At 42.6% G+C, this 13,907-nt stretch overlaps 1 protein-coding gene across 2 annotated transcripts in view; it reads left to right on the top strand.

Annotated features, from left to right (window-relative positions):
* Positions 1-13,907, top strand: part of LOC107121109 (chromosome unknown open reading frame, human C6orf106) — a 72,364-nt gene that overhangs the window by 15,863 nt on the left and 42,594 nt on the right. For both annotated transcript variants that reach the window (XR_001482850.1, XM_015423968.1), the window contains exon 2: positions 12,854-13,008. Coding sequence is in view for 1 of the 2 variants with exons in the window: in XM_015423968.1 (XP_015279454.1) it covers positions 12,854-13,008 (155 nt within the window). In the remaining variant the exon portion in view is untranslated. The remainder of the gene's footprint in view (positions 1-12,853; positions 13,009-13,907) is intronic.

Genomic DNA, 13,907 nt, shown 5'->3' with positions numbered 1-13,907 from the left:
CGCCGCTGCCGCCTCAAAGCCGGCCGGGGGGTGGGGGGGAGGTCCGGCTTCGCCGCTGCCGCTGCCTCCGCCACAGAGCCGGATGGCGGGGGGGGGAGACCGGCCTCGCCGCAGCCCCCAGCACCTCCGCCTCGGGGAGATCGAGCGGAGGGGGGGTGGAGGAGACGGAGCTCTTCTCTCCCCCCCCCACGAATATCGCGGGTCCCCCTCTTGTTTCTCATATAATCACACATTTTGTGTGGGTGGGGGGACATGCCAGAATATCTGCCAGAGCTAACAGAACCCTTATAGTGTATATGCTGGCAAATAAGATATGGTCCTGAAGATGTAATGTTTTATAAGGTTCAGGCAGTCTTCCTCCCCCCCCCCCCCCCACCAGTATTGCAATTTTTATATATATATAACATATATTAACTCCTGGTCTAGCCAGGCCAAATAATACTAACTATAGAAATAGATAGGTATTGTATCAGTTTCTTCAGGTTATAGCAAATATTTTTTTCACTGATATATTAAGCACAGAGTACACATTAGTTTTGGGGCTATAGTTATAACACTATGTGGGGTGCAAAGTTTGGTCAAGACTGTTTTTTCCTGCATTCTACAACAGGTATTAAATGACTGACACGATTTAAATTATGCATTAAAAGAGAGAAAGAAACCCAAAATTCACTGAGGGAACTTGATTTCTGCAACCTGCTTAATAAATTAAATGTCCTTATGTCTGTTTTCCTCAATTTATTCTGCTCTCACTGTATATACATGGGGAGATGGGGAACTGTTTTCCCCCTTTGAACAGAGGGAACAGAAATTTTGGGAAATGTAAATACATGCAGTACTTTCCTGTCACATCTAAACTTATGTTACTACTTCAACAGCATAAACTGCATACTGTATAATTTACATTGTAAAATGATACTATTTAACATAGTTGTATTTCGTTTTCTATAAGCAAAATATATCCAATAAGAGAGAGAGAGAGAGAGAGAGAGAGAGACTGCTGCACCCTGTTTTACCTTGTATCTTTTTTGCCATATGAGAAGGAGTAGTAGATAAAAGTTGAAAATAAAAGGCAACCTTTGTTGTAAATACTTGGACGGAAACAGTCTCACAGGGTCACAATAAAATTAACAGCATATTTTGGATATAGAACTAAGCATAATGAAAGCGCTGAACTGTTCAATGTCACTAGATGATGCCTATGCACTTTTAAGCCTGTCTTCTCATCCATATAAGTAGATGCTTGTCTTTTAAAAATGAAAATGTAGATGGTTGATGAATTCTGCATTTCATTCTAAATGGCTTGCTTTTGTATCCTTGTGCATATTTGCTGCTTACACGTAGTGATGTGGATTTTCTGTGACATTTTTGAATTGGAACACTTTCTGGAACACTTTCTGATGCCCCAAGTAGAACATGTTCCGGTTTAGTGTTTGTTTTGACATATAGTAAACAATTTAAAAGCATCCCATGTTAATTTTGTTTCAATAGCAGCGAATATTTGAATTAAAATACTTGGTTAGGAAATAAAATTTATAAAGTGGTGTTAAAATGTTATGTACAAACAAATTCAAAGTTTCTGGAAATTATTGTTGTTGGAATAATACTTGTAATAGATTAAAGAAATATTACATGCGGTTCTCTTAAATTGTTTAAATTTCAGGAGGGAAAGAAGGCATTGATTCTAGCACATGTAGTGCATGATATGCATTAGGTATCGACCACTCATCTGTTTCAACAAAACTTGACCTGTGTAGATCATTGGGACATCTCTGTTTCACTCTCACCCTCTTTAATGTCACTTTCATTGCTTGTTAGTTCCAATTTAGATTGAGGCAAATGTAATACAGAGTTACTTGAATCACATACAGAGTTACTTGAATCACATTGTCTTTCCAAGAGAAAAGATGGTTTTCCTAATGAGTCTGTAGGCAAGGGCAACTTATTGCCTTCCAGCTTCTGCATGCATTGAAGATTTGTGTTTGTACCATATTTATAACTTGGACCAGAATCCCAGACCTTTTCAGAAGATGGCTTAAACATTAAATACTTTTTAAAAAAAGACTTACATCTTTCTTTATAAGGTACTTTTTGCATAAGTAAGCATTTGTATAACTAGAAAGTATTATTTCATCATAACAAAAGTCACAGTCAGTACACAATGCTACCTTATATATATTTGTTACAGTCAGAGGAAATATAGTAGTATCTGTTCTCACAAAAGAGGTCAGAAGCATTTCTGATAGATTTAGCCTTTCATTACAGACAACAGAGTCAAAAAACCAACCCTGTGTTAGAGTACAAACGTATTTCAGTTGTGTTGGACTGTGGTAGTTTACCATATCTTGATTTTGCATGTGCACAACTTCTATCCTGTATGTTCTAGAATATAAGAATCCTTATAAGAATGCTTATTTTGTCCTGTTTTTTAGATAAGGCCTTATATATGACACACATGCTGTGCTACAATATGTAACTACACCTAGGACATTTGCAGTTGTAAAGCTTTGCTTGGTATGGAGCGTGTCCCAGACTGCGACAGGGCTTCTGTTTTGCTTCTGATTAATGTAGTCAGTCTTCTGTTCATCAGCCAGTCCTAGCTACTTTGTGCCCCAAACTTCTTCATGTTGGTTGTAGATGCTAGAGTTGGGCATCAGGATGAGGGGGGGGGGAGAGAGAGAGAAGGCATAGATCAGGGGTGTCAAACATAAGATCCGGGGGCCAGAACCGGCCCATCCAGGGTTCTTATGTGGTCCACAAACAACTGGTGGGGGGAGTAGGCAAAGCCATTGTGGCTTCAGGACAGCAGAACAACTTCATCTGCAGCAGTCAAGCAGTGTGGGAATGTCTTCCCAGTGCTGCACTGCTAACTCTTCAGTCCACCCATGTGGGTTTCCCTCTACACCCCCTCCCAGCCCATGGGGCCTTGCAATGAGAATACACCAACTCGGAGCTTACCAGCTGCTGTCCTTCATACAGATTCTATCTCTAGTACCTGGCATTACGTTTATGGAAGATGTGGCCTGGCCCAACAAAGTGACATTTATGTCAGCTCTGGCCCTCATAACAATTGAGTTTGACACCTCTGGCATAGATTGTCAGAGGGATACTGTAGGTGTATGTGTTTGTATATAGAGGGCTGTATAGGGAGCAATATGCATTGGGTGAACTGGGTGCATCACCCTTTCTAATTTTACATGTGCTGTCTTCACAGTGCTCATCTCTGCTAATCAGGGTGCTACTCATCTATAATAGGAGATATAACAAAGGACATTCCACTAGTATGCCGTATCTTTTGATTGAAATACTGAGTTAGTCTCTCAGGTATGTACTGAGAGCTCTTCAGGATCTCAAGTAGAGGTCTATTATATCACCTACTACTGATTGCTTTAACTGGAGATTTAGAAAGGTGAAAAGCAGATATTCTCCCTCTGAGGTAGAGGACATCTTGGGTGATTCCCACCGTCCTATCAGGGAGAGGCAGGAACAATTTTTTTCTTCCTCTTCCTGTGAGGCTTGGGAACACCCACTTCTTCAGTTCTTTTCCTGCCTCTACAGGGAGAGGTCGTTGTAGGCTTTGCCTCCAACAATTTTAGATCCTATACTATAGCTTAATTCTATTTTTCTTTTTCTTTTTTAAAACCATTTTTATTAGGATATAATAAACATAGTCAAATATAGATCACAACTTTTACACTAATTTTTATCCATCATGCCCCCCCCCCCCCCCCCCCGTGCGGCTTCCCACAGTGCTCCAACCTCCTGTTCAATTCTTAAGTCTTCTTCCGCCACACTTTTTCTGTTTAATTACACATATCTATAGGTAACTTAACTTTCTCTATTTAGGTAATACATCTTAGTCTATTTTTAATATTTATTGCCTTCAATAATTGTCAAAGCTAAATAAACCATCCCTTACATCCCAGTTTTTTCCCAAATAGTCCTTAAGATCTTTCCAGTCTGCAAAAAAGCCCTCTGCTTCCAAATTATTTGATTTCCTTGTCATTTTGTCCATTTCAACCATAAAAAGTAGTTTCTTAATCCAGTCCCCAACTTCAAGTATTTTGTCTTGCTTCCAACATTGAGCATACGTCATTCTGGCCGTTGTAATCATGTACCACATCAATGTCCTTTTTGTCACATTAACTTCTTCCATTTTAAGTCCCAAAAGCAATATTTCTGGTTCCTTCTTAAATTTACATTTTACAATTTTTTCCATTTCAGCATGTATCTCAACCCAATACCTTTTTGGCTTTTTCACAAGTCCACCACATATGATAAAATGAACCCTCTGCCTGTTTACACTTCCAACATTTGTTTGACATGTTACTATTCATATTAGCAATCTTCTTTGGTGTCATATACCATCTGTACATCATCTTATAGCAATTTTCTTTTAAGTTATTACATGTTGATATTTTCATCGCATTTTCCCATAAAAAGCTTAATTCTATTTTTCTTATTGATCTATTCCTCTTCCTCTTCCATTTAACTTCCTCTTCCATTTAACTCTGTTTAATCTGTTTAATTCTGTTATTCTACCTTCTGTCCTCTAGAGGGAGTTCGGAGGTGGTTTCACAGCCTCTGGAAATAGCCTTAGAGCTCCCTTTCTCTCTGTTTCTTCTCCAACAACGCCGGCAATGCCGGGAAGAGCAGACGGCTTCCTCACCAAGTCAGAGAGCGATGCCACCATCGGACAGTTATCAAGGGATGCCTCCAGAGCTGGCATGACCTCTAGGCTTGCCGCAGCTGCCGGCAATGACCTCAAATTGAGTGGGGAGAAGAAAGAAAAGAAGCAACGCTGCACAGAAGACATCGCTGAAGGGTGCCCTGCCTGTCTACCGCCAGAGGCAGCCATCCTGGCACCACGATTTTGGTGGGAACCTCTCCCGTGCATTCTTTAAGCGCAGCGATGGAGCCCCAGTCCTTGGTTGCCAACTTCCCGGCGGGAGACACAGGTGAGCCTCCAGCATTCAACTACACACCTACAGAGGACACTAGAAGACTCCAACTGAGTAACGTACCCTTTTTTGCTGTGAGCTCCAATGCTCAGGGCATCTATAAGTCCGTGATACATGCTGTGTGAGAGGAGTTTTTCAATTTCTGCCGCATGGGGGATCTGGGCTCTCTAGTGTCCTGTGCCAACTCCCCAGTTCCAGCCCCAATGGACTACCCCAGAGACAGACCATCAGGGGGAAGCTGGCCCACCAAGGCTGCCAGAAAACAAGTTCCTAGAGACAGACATTCTGACTCAGAGAGGGAACAGTCCCCAGATCCTGATCTGCTCCAAAGGGAGGAGGGGGAATTTCTCTCTGATGAGGAAGTAGAGGACATAAGCATCCTCTCTAAATTTCTGTCAGCCCTAGGTCTGCATGACCCTCCATCTGAGGAGGATATGGTCAGTCCAGGTATCAACCCTAGAAATAAGTCCAAGGGCACAGAGGAACTTTTTCCAAGATATTCTACATCTGAAAAAGTTTTTCCATTCCCTGAATTCTTTGAAAGGCAATTAAAAGCCAAATGGGCTAAACCCACTTATAATAGACAGGCCCCTGGCTTTGTTAAGAAATCGAATGATTTACCAGTATTTGCCAATGAGATGTTGCAGGTTCCTCTGGTGGATGCATCGGTTACTGCACTTCAGTCCTTTGGTCACTTATCAGAAGACAGTTATGGATCAGTGCGCGACAACCTGGACAAGAAAATAGGCGTTGCACTTAAAAGGGCGCATGAAGCCACAGCAATGGCCATCAAGGCCTCAGCCACAAGGCCTCTATTGTCACCAGAGCCATCTTAGTCTGGTCCAGAAAGCTCATTCAACTCCTCCCAGAAAACAGTAAAAGATTACTAGAGGGAGCAACAAGGATGATGAAAGCATCAGCATTCGCCACTGACGCCTCCTTGGATGCTCTTACCTTTTCTTCCAGAGCCATGTCTTTGGCGGTGGTGGCCAGGAGAGGAATTTGGCTGTGTGCCTGGCCAGCTGACTTCCAGTCTAAGTCCTTTGTGATGGCGTACCCCTTCCAAGGAGAGAAATTGTTCAGAGATCACCTAGAAAAGATCCTGGTGGAGACCAAGGATAAGAAGATGGCAATGCCTAGACATGTGCATCATCTGGACAAAAGAAATTCCGCCAGCCATTCCTTTTGTTCTTCCGGAGCAACATATAGACCTAAGCACAACCAGAAAAGGAGCTCTTGGGGACCCTCAGCACAACCCTGCAAGCAAAACGTTACCGGTCCACGCTTCGGAAAACAAGTCTCCAACAGATGGGAGAAGCCAGATCGCGACACTAAGAACATTAAAGCATGACTCAGACAGGATCCCAGTGGGGGGACAATTGACACATTTCCTGGAGGCCTTGATAGAGTCCCAAGCCTGGTCTGTAGAAATAGTTTCCAGAGGCTACTCCTTAGAATTCAGAAGGCCTCCTCCAGATCGGTTAATCATCTCCCCACTATGCAAAGATCCCAGAAAGAGGGCCATAACCTTTGCCACTCTTCAACACCTTCAGGACATTCGAGTGGTGGAGCCTGTACCAGACGATCAAAAGGGCCAGGGAGTCTACTCCATATTTTTTACAGTGCCCAAGAAAAATGGCAATTGGAGAGCCATTCTCAACTTGAAATTCATGAACAAGTTCATCATTCTGAGACACTTCCTTATGGAGACCCTCAATTCCATTACTCAGGTGTTGCAGCTGGGAGAATTCCTTGCCTCCTTGGATCTCATGGAAGCGTACCTACATGTACCAATCCTACCACAACACAGAAGGTTTCTGAGATTCTGGGTAGGGAATCTTCACATGCAATTCAGAGCACTGCCCTTCGGGCTTGCAACAGCCCCGAGAGTCTTCACCAAGGTATTGGTCAACCCAGTAGCACATCTGAGGAGGAAAGGCGTCCATGTCCATCCTTATCTGGACGACCTGCTTATTCGGTCCCCCTCCAAAGACAAGGCACTTCAGGACATCCAAGAGACGATCCGTTGTCTGCAATCTCACGGGTTCCTCATCAACTGAGACAAGAGCTCTCTGGAGCCATCTCAGATGCTGGAACACCTAGGAATGCTGATAGACACCAGGAAATCCACCCTCTTCCTACTAGAAGACAAGATCCTGAAGACCAAACAGGCGGTGAAACTCATCATAGAGAATTCCTCCTCATCTCTACTGAACTTAGCCAAAGTAATGGGTCTCCTTATCTCCAATTTAGATGTGGTACAATGGGAAAGACTGCACACGAGGTCCCTACAATTCTTCCTTCGATCGTACCAACTACACATCATGGAGAAGTGGGATGTTCCTCTTCACGTACCCAGGTCTGTGAAGGAATCCCTACGATGGTGGACAAAACACTCCAACCTTCGACAGGGGAAGAAATATGTTCATGACAACGAACTACAACTATTTACAGATACCAGTCTGCAAGCCTGGGGAGCGACCTTGGCTGAGAACCCCCTACCCAAGGTCGCTGGTCTCACAGAGAGGCTCTTTTGCCAATCAGTATCTTGGAACTCAGGGCTGTCTGTCTAGCTTTTCTACATTTCCGCAACAAAGTGAAGGACCGTCACATATTAGTGCGGACAGACAACGTATCAGCCAAGATGTACATAAACCACCATTGGGGTTCCAGGTCGTCCTCCCTCCACAAGGAATTGTTGATCTTACTGTCTTGGGCAGAGAAGAATCTGGCCCCAATCAGAGCCGAGCACATCAGAGGCCTGGACAATACCAAGGCAGATTGGCTCAGCAGACAGATGATCCACTCGGGAGAATGGATGCTGAACAAGAAAATCTTCAACTGGATGTTACGGCATTTCAAGACACCGATAGTGGACCTGTTCGCCTCCCATCAGAACCATCAGCTACTCAGATTCTTCTCCAGGTTTCACCACGACAGGGCCAAAGCCATGGATACCCTGACCACCTCCTGGCCCAAAGGTCTCTTGTATGCCTTCCCTCCAATCCCCATACTACCAAAGGTCTTGAGAAAGATAAAACAACAGAAGGCTACAGTTCTCCTGGTGGCCCTGTGGTGGCCTCAATGTCCATGGTTTTTTACTCTACAACAGCTGTCTGAGACACCTCCGCTTCGCCTACTAGTTTCCCCGGACATGCTCATCCAAGGTCCGGTATGGCACCCGGACCCAGAGCGTCTACTTCTAACCGCATGGAACTTGAACTGGGCTATTCTCTCTCTCTCTTTTTTTAAAATCCCCATAGGGATATTTTTTATTTTGCATATACTACAAACTACAAAGAAATATAGGGGAGGGACTACAACTAGGGATAAAGAAAAGCAAACCACACTAGACTAAAACCCCAAGAGAAGGAGATCTTTTCACTGTTAGTAAATATGTTAGTACCATTAGTTTTATTATCACAATATACTTGTTGAGTTCTTGCTTATAACAATTCGCTTCTTGTATGTTATTTCGTTAGTTGTTATGAGAGAAGTCTCTGATCATCTTCTTATTCCTTGCTTCAAAAGGCCATTTTCCAAGTCCTTCTGCCTTTACTTCGGCTTTCTGTCTCTAAAATCGTATACCACTCTGGCGGATCCTGCACCCTTCTCTTCCGTTCCCGAGGTAGCAGAGTCACTCGACTTCAATTCTCCCTCTTTAGACTCATCATCTGTCCCCAGCTGACGTTTCAAAAATTCTTTATCTTTAAAAGTGGAGTCTATCTTCTCCTTTCTATCGTTGATCTTAAAGATGACATCTTCCGGAACCGCCCATCTGTACGATATTCCATTAATTTGAAGAAAAGAAATTAGTTCCTTGTAATTTTTCCTCTTTTGTCTAATTTCAAATGGAATGTCCTTTAAAGTTTAGAAAGCAGAGAGACATTTGAAAAGTGTATGAAGTTAGGATGCATTTTAGGAAGGATTGTGTGGCAAGAGCATCCCTGACAGCCTTCTCCCAATCTCAGATGGTTATCTGCTGTGTTCCCAATTGATGCATGGTTTGCATGCTCCTAGCAAGGTCTGGGTTTGATGTACCCTGTTTCCCTGAAAATAAGACCTACCCCAAAAATAAGCCCTAGCAGGATTTCTATGCATTTGTGGTATAAGCCCTAGTGTGTCTTCTTGAGAAAAAAATAAATATAAGACAGTGTCTTATTTTCGGGGAAACATGGTAGTGGCTAAGAGTGGCAGATTGTAATCTGGAAAACTGGATTTGATTCCCCACTCCTCCACATGAAGCCAGCTGGGTGACCTTGGCTCAGTCACAGTTCTCTCAGAGCTCTCTCAGCCCCACTTACCTGTTTTGGGGAGAAGAAGGGAAGGCGATCATTAGCCATTCTCCTTCAGATAGTGAAAAGTGGGGTATAAAAACCAGCTCTTCTTGTTTTTTGCACCGCTGCCACTGCTGAAGCACAAGTAAAGGGCCTTTTGATCCCAGTATACACAGTAAATTGCTTTGCTGCCCCAGTGTATATACATTTGCCAAATGGGAAAATAGACTGTGGCTCTTAAGAAAGAGCATACAACATATACAGTTAATCTCTTAGTCTTCATGGTGCCACAAAAGTCATTTTTGTTTTACTGTAACAGATTAGCCACCTTAGTGGTCAAGATGAAGGCAGAAAGGCAAGGTATAGCAGGGCATAAATTTTCTAAATAATGGTGATCCCTTTGTAATTGAATCAGGTAGAATGTGTAATGGGATGGTGTCATTAAATGCAGATAAACTTGAGAGGAGGTGGCAAAATAATCAGACATTATGAATAGTCCTTACCTACAAAATCTCATTTTATAATCTATTTGTAATGTGTTGAAATTTCTTTTAAGTGTTTCTGCTGCAGACTGTCAAATTTATTTTTCTTGCACCACACATTTGGCTGTGAAAATGAATCTCAAATATTGCTGATGGGAGTTAAGATAGGCTCTTGCCACTGCTTACTAGGGTTTCATAGCCAAATGTTCAAACAGGCATCACAATCTGTTGATATAGGCTGCAGTTTCTATGTGGACATTTACACTATATCTTTTGACTTGTAGAAATTGCTGTCAGGCCTTTTGCTGGTTCTTTAACTACACGGTGTTTTGGCTATCACTTTCCTTTTTCCTGTGTTCCTACCATACAGGCTTGAACAGTTCTGCAGCTTAGTTGAAGGCATTTGCTTTGTCATTCTGACTCTTAGTTTGGTTTTCCTTTTTTCATTGGGGGGTTTGTCTTGCTCTAGCACTTTAGTTTTCTGCTGAATCTCTAGAAACTGTGTTGACTTCTTTCTGATAATGCCCATGATTGAAACTAAGCATGCATTAATTTTGTAGTACAGCATGGTATTGGAAAAATAGACTTAAGCTATACTCAGAAAATGAGGTAGCCAGTCTGTCGTCCAGATTGCATTTCTTTCGGTAAGATTTTAACTGGAACAGACACTGAAGCCATTCCAAGTGGCAAAGCTGGGTGATGAAATATGACACATGGAAGGGAACAGAATTGGCATTGAGCCTCAATGCATGAATAGCATTTTCCTCTTTGAAGCATATTTACTAGAAGGAAAATAAAAACATTTCAAGCTGGGCTCTTGGGGGGGGGAGTGTTTTCCTTTAAGTTATATTGTTGCTGTTCTTTTATATGGGGTTATAGTTTTCTTAGTACTTTCAAAATATGGGATGTCTGCAGACTTCTGCATTTTTGAAGGAAGGTGATGTAGAAGAGAATGGTACAACTGTTGCTGTCACCTGTAGTTATAATAATTAAAGTGAATATATTTTGCTGAAATAGTGAGCTCTAGATCATGATTTTTACTAATTTGAACTTGACTTTCTTGACACAGTCCCATTGCAAGTTATTTAAATCTCATTTATAGGAACAACAAGCAGCTGGTGACATAAAATCAAGCATTTGTCTCCATTTAGTTGTTAATGTGTCATGCACCCATCTCGTAGCATTTGAATGAGCTAGCAGTTTTAAATATAGCCCTGTCCCTGTTCAAAAAAGGGGTAGTGTGGTATTGGTGCTGTGCTAAAGTTTGTAGTGCAGGATTAATCAAAGTCCAAATATCAGATTGCCTGACCCTTTACAATTGTGGTAGGGCTACTTTGAATTTGTAGATACGTTTCCAGCTATGTGGAAAAAAAGCATTATTGACTTTGTGTAAATTTGTATGCTATTTCCAAGCCAGAAGGTATTGTTTGAATGAACTGTTAAGGTACTCTCACCCTCAAAGGAAAGTCTGCAGTACATGTTCATTACACTTGCTGGATATGCATGGGTTTAACTTGCTTGCCAGTTCCTTGTCCACAGATGGCTGCTGCAGATAAGGCAACTGTATGGCTGTATCCCTTAGATTTCCAGCCCAGAGAAGATGAACTAGAGGCTCAGAAGCAGAAATCCATTGTGTCAGTTGTTTTCTCTGTCTTTTTCTGAATGTAATTTCTGTATAATATATAGTTTTATAAAGCCATAGTTCTTGGGTGTAGCCCTTCTGGATAATTAGCAATAACAGATTTATCATTATTTCTTCTGACTCTTAATCCAATAGTGCCTGCAAAATAATGAAATTACTCTCTCCCCCCCACACACACAACGATAAGCAACATGTTTATTGGCATCCACTTGCTTCCCCCCCCCCAAGATGAACAGCCAGATTTTCTCCATCTTATTGCAGCAGTAGATTCTTCAGAAGACCCCATGAGACATCAGCTTGGATCTGCAGGGAGTGAACATTTGGCAATAGGCTAGCTGTGCCCAACATCGGAGCATGTTTGGCTTGAAACCTAATTGCCACCCCCCTGGCAGCCATTTATAACTGGTCCTATACTCCATGGCAGCCATTTTGTGGTGGTGCCCACCATCATACTCAGAATTCCAAAAGTTCCCACAGGCTGAACAGGGTTGAGGAGATGAATTCAGGTGAGTAGCCATGTTGGCCTGAAGCAGCAGAACAAAGTTCAAGGTATAAGCTTTCGTATGCATGCACACTTCAGATATCTAAAGAAGTGTGCATGCACAGGAAAGCTTATACCTTGAATAAAACTTTGTTAGTTTTAAAGGTGCCACTGGACTCAAGGGTTGGGGAGATCTTGTGAGGTGCAGCAGGCTCATTTATAGAGCAGAATATTATTTGAGTAAATTACCTTCTTTTGGATTAAAGTTTATTGTGAAAATTAGCATAGCCAGAAACTGAATTTAGGTCTTATGAATACTGGTAATCTGCTTTGATGTGTATGTAATATGTTAGAAACTGGTTTTAATGTCCAGTTACAGGTAGTCTTCTTTTACATCTTTCACCTTGCATCCTAGAAAACTAATCTCTGAAAGAACGGGGGTCTACCATCAACATTCAGCAAGTTACATGACTGACTTTGAGTGTTGTGCTGCCTCTTGCCCTCTATCCATAAAATAGAAAAAAGCAGCTTGTGCAGTGATACCCAGGGTAATAGAACCGTGATTCTCCCCCCCCCCCCCAAATCCTCTCAATAGGCCAGGCTGTTAGCTTGCTCGGTGAATTTTGACAAGTCACTGTCTCAGCCCAACTTACCTCACAGGGTTGTTGTGAGGACAACATGGATAAAATGAGAATGTTGCACATTGCTTTGGGTCCTCATTGGGGAGAAAAGCAGAACATGAATATCCAGATAAATAAAATAGCACAGGACATTCATTGTTTCCCTTTTATCAGTTTTGCGTTAGTAGACTGTTTGGAATCTTAGTGCCAGCATAAGTAGAGTTACGCTAAGTCAGTTGGCTTCTATGGGGTTAGGATGGCACTGTAAGTCTTTCAGAAATCTGAGGAGGTAATGCTCTTTTACATATTAAGCAGGACATGTAACTATCTCCATTAGTGGTTCGTTCTCTGTTGGTATGTGATTAAAGAAACATTTTTCTTTCTTTCCAGGAATTTACAGGCAGCCATTGGAGCTTACTATGATTTTGAGAGCCCAAACATCAATGTGCCCTCCATGTCCTTTGTTGAAGATGTGACCATAGGAGAAGGAGAGTCCATCCCTCCTGATACTCAGTTTACAAAAACGTGGAGGATACAAAACACAGGTGAATGGTGTAACCATCTCCCTTTGGCTGCTGCCAGCCGTAGTATTGTTTTGTGTTCTTTGCTAACAGTATAAGTATTAGTTATGGTTAGGTTATTTTCTGTTAGAATATTCAGTTAGTTTTAAAAAGTAGTTAATGGCAACTAGAAGTCCCATAGATGTTCAGATTCTCTTATTTGAATGCTAATACTGGCATTCTGTCATGGTGAGCATCACTCTCGCAGTGGTGAGAATGACAATCCCTTGCCCTTCCCCCAAGCTTGGAAAGTGGGAGATAATCCCTTTAAGTCCTCCTTTGGAGGTCCGCCAGATGCCTCCAAAGCTCAACATGACATCAGAGATAAGATTCTGCCCTCCACCCACCCCCCTCATGAAAGGCGCAGAATCTTGGCAATCACACATTTTGGCTGCTTCCACCTTGGCCAGTACTCTGTGTTGTATTGCCCTGCTCCATCTAGTAAATTGGCCTCTGCTGCATCGCTGTTGCCTTGAGTTCTAGACACTCTGTTTATCTCCTCTTTTTGTGTCCTGCTTAAAATTGGTTTTGTGGATTAGGGATAGCAGGTCAGAAGTTTCAGATCTTCGACGTGGTCTCTGTGCTTCACACCCATGGGATCTAGTGCGCACGCGCTGGATCGATCGCAAGCTCTTTTAACGGATTTTCGCGCCCAGTCCCTCGGGCATGCACAGGAACCCCACCGCGCATGCCCAGAGAGATGGGCGCGGACATCCCGCCAATTCCTTCAAGGTACCGCCGCAAATCAACCCCTATTAAAAATGTAGAAGCTGACAGCAGTGGGGAAGGAGGGTGGGTGGTGTGAATGCACAGATGACCACTTGAAGATCACCAGTTACTGGTAAGCAACCTGCTTATCTTCGACGTGGTCTCTGTGCTTCACA

This window comes from Gekko japonicus, unplaced genomic scaffold (assembly GCF_001447785.1).
Source record: "Gekko japonicus isolate JY-2015 unplaced genomic scaffold, Gekko_japonicus_V1.1 scaffold370, whole genome shotgun sequence".
Taxonomy (NCBI): Eukaryota; Metazoa; Chordata; class Lepidosauria; order Squamata; family Gekkonidae; genus Gekko; species Gekko japonicus.
Note: the sequence above shows the minus strand (reverse complement) of the source record. Positions and strands in the feature narration are given on the sequence as shown.